A 21,088-nucleotide genomic window follows, 5' to 3' on the forward strand; every position below is an offset into this window, starting at 1 on the left:
AGGTTCTGCGTAGATAGCTATGGTTTGGAGTAAAGGTTTTATGGGTACACCTCTTGTAAACCCTCCCGAGACTATACCTCGGCCACTAGGTCCACCTAGGGGTTTGAAGGCTTGTTGTACATGCTAAATGCAACCGCGATGCCTGCGACAGTGCGTTAGGATTTTATTTTGATTCACTCGAGGACTAGCAAATAATAAGTTTGGGGGTATTTGATAGACGCATTTATGTGTCTAATTTATCTCAATTTTTTATATTGTTAGTGCTCAATTTTGTACTTATTTTGGTGTTTTATGTCTTTATAGTTTTTTTTGGAAAGAAACATTTTTGGAAAAAAAATCGATTCAAAAAGTGGCATTTGCACCTCCGGGAGGAATTACTATTTCCACACCATGAATGGATAAGGGGAACCCAAATTACTAAGGGGCACTCTGATTGCTATCAGCACACCAACGGGTTGGATAAGGGGTATCCTTCTTGCTTGTTTGAATTCTGGAGTTCGGCGGGAAAACTGGTTTCAAAACTGTCAGAACTAGGGTTTGGATTTTGGAGGTCTTATACTGAGACTAAATCGTTGAAACTTGGTGGGATTGATCTAATGGGTTAAATAGAGCTGGTAATGGGTTTGTATTTGTTAGAAATTGGCTGGAAAGTCGGTAAGAAGAGAACAGAGGTCACGTGATATTTCTGTTTGAAAATTGAACGTGAATCAGAGAGATTCAATGGCTGGAATTGTTTGGTCTGACTTGTATGAGCTTAACAGATATTGTAATGGATATTGATTTGTCTAAAATTGGGCGGATTCATGGAATTGAAGTAACACAGAGAAAATATTATTCTCGGGTTTTGCATGGATTTGGTGAGATTCAATTGCAGGATTTCATTGGGCTCAGACTGTTTCGATGAATCAGGGTTGGTAAGTGACTTGGATTTGAATAACGAGGAGGGTTTCATGGAGTTTTCATAAAGAAAGGAAGTACCGAGTCTGTCACAGGGATGTTATGAATTCCTGTGAGTCTGAGTCGTGCACGACTGGAGTTTGGATGACTTAGAACTTGGAAGAGATAAAGATGGAGAGTCTGGGAGAAAGTATAGTCTTAGAATCGAGAAAAAGAGAGGTTTAGAAAAATTCTTCCTTCTACTGCTCAACCAAGAACACGAAGAACATAAGCCGTTCAAAACAGTCGGAGTAGCAGTCTTATATTCAACCGCAGAAGAACAATATTGTACACTGGTTAAGTTGCAGTAGATCTTTCACAACTGAGCTATTGTAACAGCTTCGTGGCTAAACGCCTTTAGCGACTGGAAATCATTGTAAGCTATTTTTATTACTTTTTGAATACAATGAATAATCAAGTTTTCTCCAATTCTGAATCCATGAGTAGCTAAATTTCTTTTCTAGGGTTTTGGAAGAAGCTATTTTTGATGCGTAATTCTTAGTAATTATTTCCTTTGACATAAATACTCCAATATTGTGCTTTTAAATTATTAAATTTTTTCTCTTTTTTATATGCTTCGTAAAAATAGTTTTGGATAGTTTAGCTACCGATCTTTTATAAGCGAAGGAAAATTAGGCCGTAGAATAGCGACGAGAGTCATAAAAAAAGAACTTGTAACGTTATATTTTCCAAAGCATGAGATTGAGTTCGAAAATTGTTTTGAGTAAACTAGGAATATTTTGTCAAAGAAATTGTTATTGAGTTTACAAATATTGGAAGTAGTGGAATCCAAAACCCTAAAATCATCTCTCCTTGATAAACCAAAAAAATCAAATATAATTAGTTTGTCTTAGTATTATTTTTTAGTAATCAAAAACCGAATCTTCATAAAAGTCCGAGAATCGAATCTTTCTTACCACTTGTAAAAACTACATGAATGACTCAAAATTTATTTTTAATTCTGATTATGTAACTCGTACAACAGCGACGGACAACATTATAATATAATTTCTAGTTTTGCCTAAGTAAAACAAGAAAAAAAAAACTCCCCAATTAATAGAAGGCTTGAATAGGCAAGAGGAGGATCCCCATGAGTGTTGGAGGAACCATTTAAAAGGGAGGAAATTGAGGTGATGAAGGGCAGATGCAACTAATAATTCTACAAATCCTAATTGCAAATTCAAGTCAGATCCCCAACACTGCAAACCCAGTCAACATACTACAATTGATATGTGCAATTGAGGATTCAACATTTTGATAATATCGATACCATATTTAACACAGTAACATGAGGGCGGAATTCAATGGTAAAAGACCTTTTAATTAATAAAAAAAAATTGCAGAAATATTATTGAAAAGCATCAAAAAACTTTAGCCGACGAGAAGATTGAAAATGATGCTCAAGAAATGGTAATATCAAATGTAAACAACGAGGGGTCTGGTAAATTCACAAATGACTGTTAAGATAATAAACTGGAATATGAGAGGGTTAAATGGTATTGATAAAATTAACGAACCAAAGGTGTTAATAATAACGTATTTTGTAGTTTCGCAAGGAACTAAAATAATGAAGATGACCGAGTACTATGTCAAGGATATTTGGGGTAATGATAGCAATAAATGAAGAATGGTTGCTTTGCCAAATAGCTAAGCTATATTTGACTTTATTTTTTGACTTTTTCATTCAGACGGAGTGGTGGACAGATGCTATATCTAGACGCTATTATTAATACCGTTTCATCAGAAACGTTGATTATAAAACTGTCGACATGAGACGTTAATATTAAATCCATCCAAGTGTGAACGTTGTTATAAAAACCGTCTGAATCAAAACGGATTTTATAAAGACGTCTTTGTAATTAAGTGCTTTGCTTAGATTTTATAAAAAAGTATTTTATACAGATGTTTTGATCATGTAAAGACATATGTCTTCAAAGCCAATTATATTGAGTCTAGACGTAGACGTTAAGCGCGTTCGATGAAACATTTTTTTAAACAACATTTGGCACAGACGCGGGTTTTAATGGCGTTTCATTTTTGCACGCAACTTATACTTGCGTCTGGAGGCAGACACAACTTATACTTGCATACAATGTTCCATGGTGCTTATAACCGTGTGTAGCTATATATGAGAATTGATAAATAAAGATCTCATGTATAGACACTTCGTTTGAGATTATACGATTTTGGCAACTATAGCAACCAAGAGTGCGCTTTGTTTTGTTGCCAAATATAGCTTTTGGCACGGTTGCTCTAAGAACTAGAAAATGGGATAAAGAGATTACAGTATTTTGAAGAAAATCGGGACATTTGTTTTCATCCCACTTTCTTGTTACATTTCCAACTCTACTGTGCTTAGCAGCTATATCTGCAACATTATTAAGAGATCTTTTGATATGTTTAAATCTGATTAAATGAACATCTTTTAAAAGAAATAAACAATCATCTAGGACTGAGCAGGAGGCTTAACTAGTTTGGCCTCTGTTATTATTAGAACCTTATTTTAGGGCATACCGTATATAGACAAAAACGAGTTATTAGATAGTAATTTTGAAAGCCCCTTATCCATGTATTTTGCTTAATGACAAATTTGGCCTTATTCATATTTTTTTTCAATTTTTTTAAATTTTAAATTATCTTTTTTTTTTTAAATTTTTTTTTTCTTTTTTCTTTTTAATTTTTTTCACAACACACTAGGTTGGTATAGGGTAGAGAAAAGAAAAAAAAAATTATAAAAAAAAAGTTTTTGCAGGTGTGACGAAATCTATGCCTCCGCTTTTTCATATGTCAAGGCGTGACTAAGTACTTTGGCAAAGTAACAATATCAAGCATGCCCGATATTATTTACTTGCTATTCCTGCTGATGGGCTTGGACAGAAAACGGGACCGCGTCAATTTTGTGCAGTTCTTTGTTACAGATTGTGCATTCCCCTCTTTGCAGGAATTAGTAAATGTTTGTGTTGTAACAAGGACATGAATATATATGGTGATCACGCCTTACATTGTGCACATGAAGTTGGAATCAAGTTTAGACATGATATTGTTCGTGATATCTATGCAGACATTTGTTATAGGGCAGGTGTACACACCAAAGTTGAAGGCTTTGGGTTTTTTATCTCGCGATGGTAGCCATTCCAGATCTGCGGACATCCTTGTCTACAATTAGGAGGAGGGGCGAGATACTTGTTTGGACGTGACGGGAGTTTCTCCGTTTGCGGGGGTGGTGTAGATGCTTTTACACCTGGTCTTGCCTTGTCTAGAGCCGTTGAGCGTAAACGTTGTAAGTACCTTGATGTATGTAGAGCCAATGGGTATAGTTTTGGTACCTTGGCCTGTACTACCTTAGGTTAGCTTGGTACCGAATCCATAGAGCTTTTGTTGAGGTTGAAAAATTACATAGCTAGATATGATGCTAATGTTAAAGTTCGTAATTTTCTTTTCATTAGAGTATGTTTAGCTATCCAAAAAGGGGTTGGGGCGCAACTTGTTGCACAGTTACCAACTAGTTTCTTGTAATTAATTCTTGTTTCCTCTCTTTTAAATAATAATAATTTTTTATTAATAAAAAAAAATTAAGAATTTTTTTTTAGAAAAAATAAAAAATAAAAAAATTATATGATAAATAAGTAAATTAATAAATTAACAAGGGTAGCTAAGTAATTTTACCTATCATTGAATACCCTTTATCACCTTACCCTAGTTGTCTTTACCATTGTAAAATTGTTTTGAATAAATCCATCCTATCAAGTATGCCAATCTTTTCAATGAGCTGCTTTGTTCTGCTAAAAGAATAACAAAGAGAATCAATGACATCCAGCGAGATTTCTGGTGGGGAAAAGACACAAACTCAAAAGGTGTCTACATCAAATCCTTTGACTTCTTATGTAAACCTATAGAACAAGGAGGATTAGGATTCAAAGAAGCAAACAAGATGAACCAAGTCATGATAAGTAGAATAACATGAAGATTAGTCAGCAAACCAGATGATCTGTGGACTCAAATCCTTAAAGGAAAATATTTCAAGAAAAATGGGGCTCTCCTGTCTAAAAAGAAATCAAACTCGTCATGGATATGGAACTGCATTCTTTAAGGAATTGTACACATAAAAAAGTATAGTATCTGGGAAGTGGGGGATGGAAACTCTATAATTATTTGGGAAGATAAGTGGTTAACTTCAAGAGAAGATATTCTACCAAAATCTGTTCTCAAAAGCAACTCCAATATAACACTTGTATCAGAGCTAATTGGCTCTGACACAAAAAAGTGGAACACAAACCTTCTTAATTCTATCTTTGAAAAACCCTTAGTGGATGAAATCACAAACATCAGGTTATTTACTTCACATAATGGATCTATGAAAAGAGACAAAATTAGGAGGACTCTCACTAAGAATGGGGATTTTACGGTGAAATCATTATATGCAAAATTGCAAGACCAATCTTCTATTACTTTTGCACAAATAAAAAATTTCTGGAGGGGACTATGGGCAATGGATACATCTCAAATAATTAAGTTATTCATATGGAAATGTCTTCAAGATGCTCTGCCTACAATACTGAAGTTGGGCATTAAAGAAAATTGTGTTTTCTGCCAACAGAAAGAAGAATCAACTTTTCATCTTTTCTTTGACTGTGATTATGCAAAAGCTATATGGAATCTACAACCAGTTCCAGTGCAGGGAGTATTTTCTGACCATAATTCTAATAACATCTCCTTCTTTGACATCTATAATGTTTGGATGACAGGTGAAGTAAATTCAATCTCAATGGCCCTAGAAGCAACCAAGTGTTGGTTTATCTGGAAAGAAAGGTGCCTTAGGGTGTTTGAAAATAAAGAAAGAACACCTGATCAGTTAGCTTTAGTAATATCAAAACACTATGAATACTGGCATCCAGTGACACAAAACATAACAAGTACTCATGGAAGGACAACAACTGATACACAAGATACTTGGAAATTCCCAATTACTAGAACTTTGAAAATTAATTGTGATGCCTCATGGTTATCTTCTAAAACTGATGCAAGTATTGGCTTTATCTTACTCAATTGGACAGGTACATTCAAAGGAGCAGGAACGGCAAAGTGCAGAACTTCATCAGCTGAAGAAGCAGAAGCTCTAGCTTTGCTGCACACAACAGAATGGGTCATTACAGAAGAACTGCAAAATCTGGTCATTGAGGGAGACAACAAAGCAACAATTAACTATTTACTAGGACAAGACACAACTATCAGTTGGCAAAGTAAAGCTATCTTAGAAGAAGTTAAAAAGAAAGCAACTCAACTGATTTCCTTTGGAGGTTTTCAGCTGGTGAACAGAAGAGGAAACAAGACAGCAGATCTTTTGGTTAAGAAAGGTAGAAAAGAAGCTATTATTATTTTAAATTTTTATGAAGCACCACTGTTTTTAATTCCAACAATTGCTTATGACATTTCCAAAGCTTTAGAACTATGTAATATTAGTATAACTCCTGTATCTTTTTCAGTGGATTTTTATCATACGGATTCAGCCATCAGAAGGATTACTCTCAATGAGTCTGTTCCCAATGAGACTGAATCTGCAGATTAGCTTTCCCTGCAGTAATCTACTTTACCTTCAAAAAAAAAAGTTAGCTTAACCATTTAATATGCCCTAAAATTTTCTTGTATGCCCTAAAACATGGTTCTATTATTAAGATATGCCATTACATTTTTGGCATCACTAAGTAAACATTTCTCTGATCCATTTGGCAGCTTCCAGAAAAGCACACCTTTCAGGGCTTGCCGAATTTTACAACTGAATTTGGTCATTTTTGTATTCAGGTGGTGACAGTGGCGAATTTGTGAGTTCAATTCACACAAATATTTAGAGACAGTCGTAGTTATTAGTCAAGTACAATTTCAGCTCTCTTCAAATCTTTTGGCGTCCCTCTAACAAATTTAAAGACAATCCCCATAGTTAAAACCTACTAAGAACTAGCACTTTCCCTGATGATTAAAATTGGCCACCAAAAGGTTCTTCTGAGATTCGTATTAAATGGTATAAAAGTTTAAAAAATTTACCTAACTACTTTCATACATTATGTTGAGTTATGACAGCTGTATCGATTACTCTACTGCTTATTTAAACACCTACAAAACTGCAACTATTAGGTTAATTAGTACAACAAACACCAGGTGACGGGGGTGCCGATGAATCTTTCAGATCTGTCATTTACTTCAGGATCAGCCGAAAGCCCAGGCACGTCTAACTCCCTACCAATTAGGTTTCTAGCTCCATGATGTACTTTTATCTCATTTACTGCTGTAACAAATCCAATATCAACCAAATTTACAAGTCCTCATCGATGTCATCAGGTACATGCAACTTCTCAATAGCGGACTGTCAGAAAAAGAAACATAACACTTTATCAGCAATAAAAGTCGTAACTGTATATGATTTATGCAAGTGCTATCATGTTTCTATTATCTGTGTCAACAGGTTGGATGCAATCCACTAATGGGACTACAAAGAACATTGCAACATTACGTATCCACAACCAATACCATCTTCCATTATAATGAATTTCTCTAGTATTGAAGTTCGTGGAAACTAGAACCCATACCAAGAAACAGGTTCCATCTCACTGGATTAACGCATTATCTTCCACTAGTTTTTATAAGTGTCAAAGAAACTGATAAACCTCTTACCTTAATTGAAGCAACATCAGCTGTAGAGGGTTTCAGATCCAACGTAAGTCCAAAATGAAGCATTGCTTTATCATGCATATTCCGCCGTTTATATATCCTACCCATCATTGCATAAACACTGCTTTCTCGAGGTGCATACTCTTTCAGTTCTTCCAAATCCGCCAAAGCTTCATCATATCTCTCAAGAGTCACCAATATGTTAGCCTTTTGGTACATTGGAAGTGGGTTCTTTTTGTCAGCCACAATGGCCTTATCTATCATCTCTAAAGCTTCTTCACTTCTCTGCAAGAAGAAAGATTTTGCACAAATGAAAATCAAGGTTATACTAGGATAAAATATGATACCAACATAATAATACGGTATTGGAAGCAGAAAAAAGAGAAACACTAAATGAGGACAACAGCAATTCATGATTTACTAAATGCAAGCAAAAAGGGTGCTACAATACTCCGATCCTCCGTCCGCATATTGGTATACATTTTAAAATAGCTCATAGTGATTTTGAAAATACATACATGAGATACTTGGATGTAAACAATGATCAGTGGCATTTTAAGATTTCTATTTTGCTCAGCTTTATTTCTTAGTTTCTATTTACTGGCTTAGTCAGTCTAGCAAGTTCTGCGTTTCTTTTCTTTGGGTTTGATAGTTCTTAGCGAGTCTATTAGATGTAGACTTTTATTACATTTTCTTTAGACTTATAATCAGTTGGTTACAGATAAGTGTTGGGTTTTTAACCTAGACACGTTTTGTCTGCCTTCCATTGTTCCAATCTTGTATTATATCTGCTTTTTCTGTTTGCTTGCACTAATCTACAGTTTTAACTCTTCAGAAACCCAATCAGTTTGAAAGAACCTAAAGTCAGAATGTGAACCAGCCTTTAAGGCATGTAAAGAAGTTCCCAGATAACACATAATAACGGAAGAGCGTGGATTAATTTGGTAAGCTTTACGGAAGTGATGCTCTGCAAATTCAAATTTTTCCTGCCGTAGATAGATCATTCCTAGACCATACCACGAGTTATAATGTCTGGTATCTATACGGAATGCACTCTGTTAGCATCTTATTCCATTCTCATAATCCTCCAGAGCCACATACCTGATAAATAAATAAAAAGAAAATGATTGAGGTAATGGGGAAAGCATTGGCATCAAAAAATAAATGAAAGTATCATGAACACCATAGACTGTTGTGTTCTAGATCAAGTGTGTTTCCATACTCATCTCCGCAAAGGGTGTGAGCATATGCAAACGTTGAATTTAGATTCACAGCACGCTGGAAATTCTTCAGAGCAGTTTCATGGTCCTTCTGCAAGCTATAGCAGTTTCCCATAGCACACCTGCACACAGGAGCAAGAAACTAAGGTTTGTAGATATGCAAGTAGATGCTGAGATGTATCGTGCAGCAAAAGTTTAAAGGATGTACCACGATTGAGGAGCTAAGCGATCAGTTGAGATCAACTCCTGGGCAAGATAACTTAACTTCATCTCTTCCTTCAAATGCTGCCATAGTTAACAAAAAAGAATGTGTAGTGCAACTTAGTTAGCAAGTCTAGCTTATGTATTTGACACGTTTTGTCTGAATGAAAAATATTGAGTTTACACAAAACTCCAAGAAGAAGAATGTAAGATCACTTGATAAAATGTAATTCTAATAACCACAATGTGCAGGTCGAATATTCTCAGACTGCAGCTATTAGAATATATGCATCTGAATATTTTAGCATAACCTGCAAAGGTAAAAGGAACGTACAAAAAGAACAGTGGAATATGTATCCATTCCTTCCAAGCTATAAGGTGATGCCCGGCGTGCAAGAGTAAAGGCGTGTTCAGACTCCAAGTAATCTACCATCTCAAAATAAGCTTTCCCAACCTGCATTTGGTATGTAACAGATGTTTAGTCTAATAGCATAGAGAGTGTGTATTGTGCAAGTCATGTGAGAGTCGTGTGCTATGCACGTGTGAGGTGTAAGAGGGTTGAGAGTTGACAGAAGAATATAAAGTCAAGTCTGTCCTGTATTTCGATTATCTTTCTTTATATCAATAGTATTGATCAAATCGTCTCAGTAGAAATGTAGATTCTTACGAATCTAACATAGTCCCAACTGTTGGCTTTTTATGGTTTATGCAACAAACCAACATTGCTTTAAGCTAATCCTTGACTACATTAGCTTAAGGTTAAGGTTAACCCGGTGTTATTATGGTTTAACCATGCAATAGAGATTTAGCTTAAGGATAAAGCTAAGTAAGGTCAAGTAATTATTATGAGGTGTCCCATATAGCCATGAGGCGTCTCTTTAACTCATGATGGAAAGAGAGAGAGACTTGTGTTGGAATATTTTCAACGCCGCTAACCAAAGGGGGGTCCTGGGGGGCAACGCCCCCGGAAGAATTTTTTGAACTGAAGGTTTTATTTGGCCGATAAAAGCCTGTTCGAAAATTTCGAATCCAAAAGACATCATTGATGTCTGTTGATGAAGGAACCTGACGTTTCGTGAATAGAAACCTGTTGGCGAATAAAAACCTATTCCCAACAGGTGCAAAACCCTTTATAAATAGCTTCTCCCAGTTTCGTTTAACATATAAGAAAAATCAAACTGTTTTCTCTGTTTCAAAAAGCATCATCAGAAATCAGAAATCTCTTTGTGTGTTCTTGATTGAATCAAGGGGTACAAACCTTGAATTCAGTTTTCGTTGCAGGGCTTTCATTGTATCCTGAAGGCAATATTTCACATACCTGTTGTAATCGCCAATTGTTATTGGGAGGGTAGAAATATTTGTCTAAAAGAAATTTATACAAGCCTTGAAAGTTTTGGAGTGCAACACTTTCTTCTCTGTGTCATTCATCCTTTGTGAAACCCATTTTTTTCCAACAACTTGTGACAACACTGACAAGCATAACTAAGACTCTCCTCTAGCCTCTAGTAGAAATAAGAAAGAAAACCAGGTTTATCCATCATTCCAGCATGCGGTAATAGAAGAAGTCCAAACCTAAAAGCAAGCTTCCTATTTCTTATTTATGACGTTGTTCAATTCAGCAAAAGTAAGAACTTATTACATGGTGTTGCTAAAGCTGTACTGATGGAATAGGTATAAAATAAAGTTATGGGACTTTCACTGTTCGATCTTGCTACGAAGTATTGGCTCATAAAGAAAATACGGTGTTTCCTCATAGGGCTGTTTGGAATAGTAAGGTACCATCTAAAGTTACTTTTTTCACTTGGTTGGTACACCACAATTCCATTCTTACCCAGGATGTACTTAAAAAGAGAGGTCGATGCTTGGTAAATAGATGCAACATGTGTAAAATGGAGGAAGAATCTATTAATCATTTATTCTTGCATTGTACTGAGGCAACCGAAGTGTGGAGATATTTCTACAAAGCATTCGGAGTGGATTGGGTTCAGGGAAGAGATATTAGCATGGTATTTCTTGAAACAAAAACTAGAGTCTTCACAAGAAAAGGAAATTTTATATGGAACGTGCTTCCATTTGCTATTTGTTGGGGAATTTGGAAGGAGAGGAACCAAAGAACTTTTAATGATAAGGAAATCCTTGTATATAATCTCATTCTGGAAATCAAAGCCGATATTCTATACTGGGCTCAGCCAACGGGAGTGTTAGATGGAGTACACTTTGAAGACCTTGCTCTTAGATGGGAGGAACTAGTAAGAGAGTGAAGAGTTGAGTGCTTGTAATGGATTTCACTGAGGATTGTTCATTTGTTTGTGGTGTTTGGGTTCTCAATTGTATTATTCTTTATTACTTATCAATATAATTATCTATTTTTGCTGATCAAAAAAAAAAGTTATGGTTATTATTGAATTCTATCTAAAGGGTATGATCTGTTCCAGTTCGTACGGTGTTTGTAATATGCATGCTGCTGAGTTGTAGAACTTGCCAACACCAGGGTTAAATCTGTTTTCAGCAAACAGGTAAGTATATTATCATGTCTAGGTCTATGTAATGATGATGAAAGAGCGAATTATATAACCCAAACAGCTAACAAATTAAAAGGTAGGGGTACTGACGAGATCTCAGATTATAAGAAGGGTTCAGAGGAACAAGAAGAAAGATAATTAAACTTTCATAGATCAGTGGCAGTAGAGCTTGCCTCACTGGTTTTAGATTTTATTTATTTATTTTGAGCTGTATAGCTCATCTCTTTTTCAAGAAGAAGCAGGACAAACAAAAAAAAAGAGGGAGAGAATAACTGAGATTCTTTGCTATAAAAATGGCTTTCTTTATTGTAACACAATTCTAAAGCTATAAATGTTTTTCTGTAAAAAAGGCTTAAACCTCCTTCATCAAGACATCAACTAACAGGAACAGGAACATCAATCACATGCCTATTACCTTCAAGAGTTCTAATTAATCATTGAACTAGTTAAGATCTCAGCACAGTCCAGGTCTTTATAGTAATGGCACCAAATAAAAGAACTTCATTTCTAAAAATAGTACCTGAGAGAGCACCCATCCTGTATTATACTGCTTACTTGAAAGCTTCTGGTAAACATCCAAGGCATCCTAATCGACTCAAAGACAATGAACATCAAAATTTATCATCAGGGGTAGTAGTGCAAAAATACGAATAAAATGAATTAACAAAATTCAAAAAGAAACAGCCAAGGTTCATTTTCCAGCGATTAGCAAGCAGTACCTGGCACCTATACATACAGGAAAGCCTATATCCTTCTCCGAGAGTCCTCAATAGACGTACTACCTCCAAAACACCAGATCTGCCTCTTGAACAACTTGCAGTAACTCCAGTCATTGGCATGATGGTTCTTTCCTGTTCGACAACTCTGTCATCACCTGATGTAGATGCGACAGACGTCGTTGCCGTAGTATCTAGACGAGCATCATCAAAAGCCTCAGACCGTCTTCCTACAAAAAATTGAAAGTGTTAAAGTTCCTAACACAAAAAATCACATGGTAGATAGGGGCTACACATAACAACTGAATTCAATCAAAAACTCATGACACTGACATTTTTGGATGCACTCTGTACATGACATCTAATTACTCGTGAAAGTGCACTTCATGACCAACGTAAAATTTCCATTGAAATAAATGAACTAAAAAGCTAAAGGAGATAGAATCTGCATAATATTCAAAACTTTGACTGGGTCAGTACATATGTGACATGTAAGATCCTGCTCGAAACTTTGACTGCGTCTCCGGCATTCCTCCCTGACTCACAGAGTATGCAAAAGAATGTAGAGTTGAATAAATTATTCATTTACGGTGTGACCCAAAGCACATATTTCAGTATTACACATACATACTCATGGATCGAACCCAAAACAGTGGCAAAACTCTGAATATAACCGAATCAAAGCACATATTTCAGTATTACACATACGTACTCATGGATCGAATCCAAAAACAATGACAAAACTCTGAATATAATTTCAGTATTACACATACGTACTCGTGGATCGAATCCAAAAACAATGACAAAACTCTGAATATAACCGAATCAAAGCAGATATTTCAGTATTACATATACGTACTGATGGATCGAACCCAAAAATCAGTTAAAAAACGCGGTGCAACACAAATACACTCAGAGATCATACCAAAATGGACGAAAGTAGATTCTTCCAGTTTACTATCAACATCAGATCTAATACCTAAACATTAGATTTTGCTATAAACATAAAAATTTCTCTAAACTGAGAAAAAACCTAAATTAAAATAAGTTTTTGAAGAAGAAAAGAAAAATGAAAACCTAAACTATGCCAATAGTAAGGAAGTGAACCTACCGATTAATCTTAGTTTGAATTCACGAATGGATCAATACCTCAGAAGATCTTCATAGCCGAAGCTCTTTACCAAACCACAGATGAGAAAATGAAGAAGAAGAAGAAGAAGAGATCGAGAAAATGAAGAAAAAATGGATTTGGTTACTACTTTTATATACTTGAAGGTGTTTTCGTTATTTAAAAATACGTATTCATATGTTCCACACGTGTGCAGGACCAGGGCTTAAAAAATAGTGTCCATTTTTCCGTTTTCTTTTTATTATGGACCTCCGTTTATTGGGTTTTAGTGGATGGACCTGCCACTAACTAAGAACAACATAATAGGATCTATAGGTAATTCCTACTATAAAATTCAATTCGATATGCCATGTAGCATAGCGAATCCATTTCTCAACTCCGGTAAAATTAGCAAATTTGATTAAAAATATATATTTAATTATGTATTTTTTTTTACTGGAAAGGGCAAATTTTATTAAAACCAAACAAACTCAGTCACAAGGGAGTGACCAAGCAGAAAGTTACAATAAAGATTGCATCAAAGCTTCCCAAATACATAACAATGTAGGCAAACCATAATTTTCAAAATATTCGTGTTTATTGTCCAGTTGAACGACAAAAACACTTGACCTGCTCAGTGCCTTTCACTTGATTATTGTAAAACCTGTTGTTGCGTTCTTTCCAAATGCTCCACCAAATTGCAAAAGGAAAATAACTCCACAATTTCTTAATTATGTTCTTGCTTTTCTTGTTGCTCCATTCCATAAAGTTCTTCTGACATCACTACAATGCACCCAATAAACACCAAAGCTTTTCAAAAAATACGTCCACACAACAGAAGTAATGTCACAATGCAGGAACATATGAGAGTTAGTCTCAGTGTGACCACCATAGAGCAAACAAGCTGCATCTTGCATGGTTGGAGCACCATCATAACAAAGAGTCTACACCAAAAAAGTCACTTTCAATAGAATTTTGGGATTCCACGGATGCTTGTCAGGGAAAGAAAGTAAACCCTCAGTCTCTCGAGACTCATACGCACTAGCTACAGGAAAACCTTTCCCCTGATTATAGATCAAGTGCCTATCATCTTCTGCAACATCCATGATATTAACTTTGTCCCTTGGATCACCAATCACCTCCAGCAAATTAACAACCTCCAGCATCTTAGTCTTTGTCAAACTTCTTGCAAAATTCAGATTCCAAGCTCCTTCAGTTGAGATCAAATATTTAATAACTGCATTTTTCTTCTTACAAAGCTTAAACAGAGTGGGAAAAAGATTTTTTAGAGCATGCTCTCCCACCCAGACATCATCCCAAAAATAAATGTTGCTCCCATTACCAACCACCACAGAAGTGAAAAAGTGGGGGTACAACAACCACACCCAATATCTCGCTTAGCAATCTATATGGACAAACTCCAATATACTTTCTAGAGAATCAACTAGACAGTCAGACTCAATCTAGATAAAAAGTATATCAAAGAGTTTATATCTCAATCTCTCGATTTGATATATACTCAAGCAAATAGAAATCTGCGAGTCTTTATCAAATACTAGAGAGATAACTGGATGGTACCAAAGACCAATATCCAAGTGTCAATCAATTTAAATCAATAGCCAAAAGGTCGGATATTCTAATTGATTGAACAACAGACAACTTGTGATATTTCAATTATATAACAAAATATAATGCGGAAATGAAATAACACGGACGCCAGAATTTCGTTAACGAGGAAACCGCAAATGCAGAAAAACCCCGGGACCTAGTCCAGATTGAACACGCACTGTATTAAGCCGCTACAGACACTAGCCTACTCCAAACTAACTTCGGTCTGGACTGTAGTTGAACCACAATCAATCTCACACTGATCCAAGTTACAGTTATGCTCCTACGTCTCTGATCCCAGTAGGATGCTACGTACTTGATTCCCTTAGATGATCTCACCCACAACTAAGAGTTGCTACGACCCAAAGTCGAAGACTTTAATAAACAAATTTGTACCACACATAAAAGTCTACGGTAATAGATAAATCCGTCTCCCACAATATACCTACGAGTTTTATTCCGTCTTTTGATAAATTAAGGTGAACAGGAACCAATTGATAAACCGGACTTATATTCCCGAAGAACAACCTAGTATTATCAATCACCTCACAATAATCCTAATCGACGCAGCGAAAAAGATATTGTGGAATCACAAACGATGAGACGAAATGTTTGTAATTACTTTTCTATCTTGCCTATCGGAGATATAAATCTCGAGCCAATTATTACAATTGTACTCGTAAAGATAGAATATGCAAGATCAGATCACACAACTACAAGAAAAGTAGTATCGTTCTGGCTTCACAATCCCAATGAAGTCTTTAAGTCGTTAACCTGGTTTTAGAAGAAGAAACCAAAGGTTAAAGGAGAATCGACTCTAGTTATGCAACTAGTATCACACGTACGGTGTGGGGATTAGGTTTCCCAGTTGCTAGAGTCCTCCTTTATATAGTCTTTCAAATCATGGTTTGCAATCAATGTTAGCTTGGTAACAAAGCATTCAATATTCACCGTTAGATGAAAACCTGATTAGATTCAAGCTAATATTTCTCAACCGTTGGATCGAAAACTTAGCTTGTTACACACAAATGAAATGTCCAATTTTGGGTTTATGTAGCCGTTCCCAAACATTAACATTTGTTGGTTCAACAATAGTTAACCAAATGGTTAGCCATATGATTACTTTCATATCCACCATATTCTTCTTCACCATAACTAGTTCAAATGACTCAAATGAACTAGTTAGAGAGTTTTTCAATTGCTTAGATCTTATGTAACTACACACGACACAATCGAAGCAAAAACAGTTTGATTCACTCGAATCGGTTCATGAACTTTATAGCCACGGTTTGCAAAAGCATTCCTTAGTTTATATAAACATGAGTTCAAGAACAACCGATTTTAGATATAACTTGCTCAAGTTCGCGGACTGGGTTCGCGGACTTAAGCTCACGGAAGGAGTTCACAAACTCCAGCAGAAATTCTCAGGTCGAGATCTTCCGCCAGTTCACGAACTGAGTTCGCGGACTTGGCTCACGCCACATTCCGTTTCTCTTGATCAACAAAGTTCGCAAACTTTGGTTCAAGGAATAAGGACTTATACATATATGTTTTTCCACAACAATGCTTATATCCTACCAATGGTTATGTAATGTAAACTCTGATTTCAATCATTGAAACATTCTCAGAGGACATTATATAGCCGTTATTCACAGACCATTTTTCGTCAGAGAAATTTCCAAAGTGATTGAAACATAACATGACATTCGTCACTAGGTAAAGATGAATTTGGCTAAAGCGAAAGCTTACTAACACATATTTCGAGAAATAGATAGGCGAGTTACACTCGGCTCGAAATAGCAATTGTGTATAATGAAAGTCTATATATCAACACGACTTTTGTCTCAAGAATAAGAGATAGAGTAGATAGACTTTTGAGTGACAGATAAGTTCGAGTCTCCACATACCTTTTAGTCGATGAAGATCCACCAGTTCCTTGAGTAGTCCTTCGTCTTGTATGATGATTTCCATGGAGTCTTGAGCTCAACTACAGTTTCTATCCTAGTCCGAGACCTTTAGCTATATAGGCTAGAAATCAAGACTTATAGTTTTGATCACTAACATTGACACACATGCTTGAGATAGCGACGCATGCGAGTTCGACCAAGTAATGCTCTAACAAGAAGAACCTGTTTTAAATAAATCTCTTGCTTTCAGAATGCAGACCACAAGCTAAAACAAACAGACTTATTTGAGTGATTTGGAAACAAAGATTCATTGACCCCTCCAAATTTCTGATTAATGACCATTCTCCACAAGGAATTCTTCTCAATCCCATATCTTTAAATACTTTTAGAATGTAAAGCTTCATTTACCAGTTTCAGCTTTTTTATCCCTACACCTCCTCTAGCTTTTGGAAGATTCACTTTGGACCAAGAAACCCAACATCTTTTTTTAACTGACATAGAAGAGCCCCATAAGAAGTTCCTCATGATTTTTTCCAACTCCTTGACCACACTAGATGGCATTTGAAACAAGGAAATATAATGCACAGGAAAACTGGCTAGCACACTTTGAATCATAATCACTCTTTGTCCTTTAGAAAGATATGTCATCTTCCAAACCCCTAATCTTTTATGGAACTTTTGAATTATGTCATTCCAAACATGTTTGCATTTAGATTTACTACCCAAGGAAATTCCTAAATAATTCAAAGGGAAATTTTTTAAGGAACAACCAAATAAGTCAGCACATACCTCCCTGTTGTGCATTTGTCCAAGGACTGCAATAGTGCTCTTTCTAAAGTTGACCTTTAAACCAGAGATAGTTTCAAAATCCAGTAATATGCTCTTCAAATTGTTAATCTGGAATTTATTATCTTCAAGAAAAACAATTAAATCATCTTCAAATTGCAACTGGGTAATTTTAGTACCTTGATGAGCAACTTTGAAACATGTTATTAGTCATTCAGCTGCAGCTTTTTTGAACATCAAAGAGAGAACCTCAGCTACCAGAATGAAGAGAAAAGGAGAGATATGATCTCCTTGTCTAATACCTTTCTGAGTTTTGAATAAACCAGTGGCTTCACCTTTGGGCAAAACAAAATTCTTGGAAGTGTAATGCACCATTTTATCCAGCTCCACCATTTACAACCAAAACCAAATCTTGCAAGAACAATGTCCACATAACCCTAATTAACATTGTCAAAAGCCTTCTCAAAGTCCACCTTACAAACTAAACCAGCTCACATTTGCGTTAATTTTGAATCAATTAGTTCAGAAGCTATCAAAATGTCATCATGAATCTGCCTACCATGCACAAAGGCCCCTTAAAACTCAGAGATTATTGAAGGAAGCACTAGTTTTAATATTTCAGCAAGGAGTAGAAACAATCTTATAGATACTCCCAATCAGGCTTATGGGCCTAAAATTATGCAAATAAATTGCACCATTACACTAGGAATTAGAGTAATGTTGGTGCAGTTCACCCTCGAATCCAACATGCTAGTATTTTCAAATTATTTCACCACCTTCATGAGATCATATTTAAGTACATTCTAACCAATTTTTTGAAAATCCATAGTGAAACCATCAGGACCTGGACTCTTGTTGAGACCAAAATTATCAACAATCTTCTTACTTCTTCATCATGAGTAAAAGGCTTTTCAAGATTAATACTATTACTAACAGATAAAGCAGGCATTTCCAGGTTTTCAAATGAAAGTATTACAATAAACTTCTTAGTGAATAAAGAGGAATAAAAACTCTTTGTCTCCTCAACTATTTTCTTTTTGTCAAAGCACGAGTTACCTTCAATCTTTAAACAATTTATACTATTGACTATTGAGCTTGTACTTGGAAGAAGCTAATTGATGTAAATAACTTGAATTAGACTCACCATCTTTTATCCATCTTTCTTTAGATCTCTGAGCCAATCTTCTAGCCAAAGTTATAGACAATTCAGCAAGTTTTAATTTTGCCTGCTCCCAAGCCACCACCTCCTCATCATCCAGCATAATAATTTCTTCTAAATTGTCCACCACATCAATTGTAAGCTACAAATTATCTAATTGAGTCTGCAGGTTACCAAAAGTGGCTTTTTGCCAATTCTTAATCAGAAAGTTAAGAGCTTGTAGTTTTTTTGCAAATACAAAACTTGGTTTCCCAACAAAAGATAAATTGTTCCACCATATTTCTAGATTATTCAAAAATTGGGATGAGTAAGAATGAAGTTATATAGTCTGAAGGGGACTTGAATTTCTCACCAGAGTTGCAACATAACATAATGGGTGCATGATCAGAAATGGGTCTCTTCAGCCTTACTTGCATTGGAGCAGGACAATGAGCTTGAAAATATGGAGATAATAAGAATCTATCTAACCTTATCAAAAGAGGAGGGTTTTGAGAATTAGTCCAAGTGAATCTTCTCCCAACCATAGGAAGATCAATGAGAGCAAATTTATTCACAAAAGATTTGAAAGAATTCCTGTTAGTAGACCCTCCACCTTGAATATTTCTTTCCTCTTCATGCAGAGTAGCATTAAAATCTCCTCCCAGTAACCATGGCTCATCAAATAAGATTCTTACATCTCTAATTGCCAAAATTGATTATAATAACCTCAATCAGAAGCTCCATACACAACACTAAAAAAGCCAAAGAAAATAATCTGTAACATTTCTGAATTTTATAGAAACTGTGAAAGTACCAATCAAATGATCCTTCATGACCACGATACCATCTTTCCACATCACAATTATTCCACCAGAAGCTAGGTAAACATAATTACAATTATTATTTCCCCATAGCAATCTAATTAAGAAATCATCTACCAATTCCCTTTTAGACTCTTGTATGGTCACAATTGTAGGGTTACTAAAAATAACCCGTGCCGTATCGGCACTGCATGATGATGGGTGTCGTAGGCTCAACAAATTAATAATATTATTTCCACACAATTAGCTAGTAATATAATGGAAGCAAGGATCGTTCCCACGAAGAGCAGGGAGTTTAGTTGTCAAAAATGTCACAAATGGGGGTTTTTGTTTTAGATTCAAAAGCTAAATAAATAATAAAGCAATGATAAGTAATTAAGATTGCAAGCAAAATAAAGTGAGATGATCGAGGAATCCTTCTTCGTAACTAAATATTCATCAAAGTAGTATATTCATTCATTCATCATTATTCATAGATTATTACTAACCGTAAGATAACAAATACGCTTATCTATCTTCAAAATCCCTTAAGCCACTAGACAACAGGTACGCTTAGTCGCCAGAGTCTATCCATCTGAACCACCTTGAGGTACTCTTACAAGATGTAATTCAGTCGAATGCTTTATGGTCTGTGAATTTAGGTTTAATCCTAGTAGTTAGACTCAGTACGCTCGGTCTACTTTCTAGTGTTGTGTTTACACGCGATTGCTTTACGGAATCCCTCCGCAAGGTCTGACTTTCTCTACTTGTGTAAGAAATTATTCAACAATTACGGATATCCTAACCCTTATTAGCATTAGATTGAGTTAACAAATATATTCAGTTGGCCACCTAAACAATCTATCAATCAATCATATTCATTTTGAATAATAAACACAAACAATAATCATATGAAGAAATCAAAACAGATTCATATACTAAATCAAATCATATATAGTACTTAGAATTCATCCTCAATCAAATAAGTAAATTAGCTAGACATAATGGAGTTTATAGAAAGAAAACTGTAGTTGCAGAAGAACTCTAGCTACTGATGCCTCTGTTGCAGGAGATCAGCCACTGTCTCCTTGTTGCAAGAAAACTTTAGCTACTACTGCCTCTGTTGCAAAATATCAGCCACTATCTCCTTGTTGCTATAACCTTTCTGCTACTAGTGCATATGTGAAGTCTTTATGCTTCTGTTCTTCTCTGGAGAATTTTATCGAGCAGTTTGTGGGCGTGAAAGTGAGGGTGAGGAGATGAGTTATGCTGGCTATTCGACCCTCTATTTATAGCTTTTTGTAGCTGAAATTTCGAATATGATAAACACCCAGCTCTCCTTAGCCGAGTCAAACCCTATACTCGTGTTTATCATCCACCGCTCATCTTCAAAATCAACGGCAAAAGTCTCACCTGACGACTGTTTTCCAGCGAGAAAACTTATCAAAACTCTGAATTCTCGCCCAAGCTTTGACTTCTAAAG

The 21,088-nt window shown here is 35.7% G+C and overlaps 1 protein-coding gene and 1 pseudogene across 1 annotated transcript; one reads left to right on the forward strand and one right to left on the reverse strand.

Moving 5' to 3' along the window:
* Positions 1-5,425: 5,425 nt before the first annotated feature.
* LOC113352014 lies at positions 5,426-6,502 on the forward strand. The gene has a single exon (XM_026595899.1). The coding sequence runs from the start codon at positions 5,426-5,428 to the stop codon at positions 6,500-6,502; it is 1,077 nt and encodes a 358-aa protein (XP_026451684.1).
* A 512-nt stretch (positions 6,503-7,014) lies between these two features.
* LOC113352015 lies at positions 7,015-18,060 on the reverse strand (annotated as a pseudogene).
* Between the last annotated feature and the right edge of the window lie 3,028 nt (positions 18,061-21,088).

Source organism: Papaver somniferum, chromosome 2, assembly GCF_003573695.1.
Source record: "Papaver somniferum cultivar HN1 chromosome 2, ASM357369v1, whole genome shotgun sequence".
Classification (NCBI taxonomy): Eukaryota; Viridiplantae; Streptophyta; class Magnoliopsida; order Ranunculales; family Papaveraceae; genus Papaver; species Papaver somniferum.

Coding starts and splice junctions, on each gene's coding strand:
- LOC113352014 (XM_026595899.1), top strand. CDS start 5,426: ATGGATACATCTCAAATAATTAAGTTATTCATATGGAAATGTCTTCAA.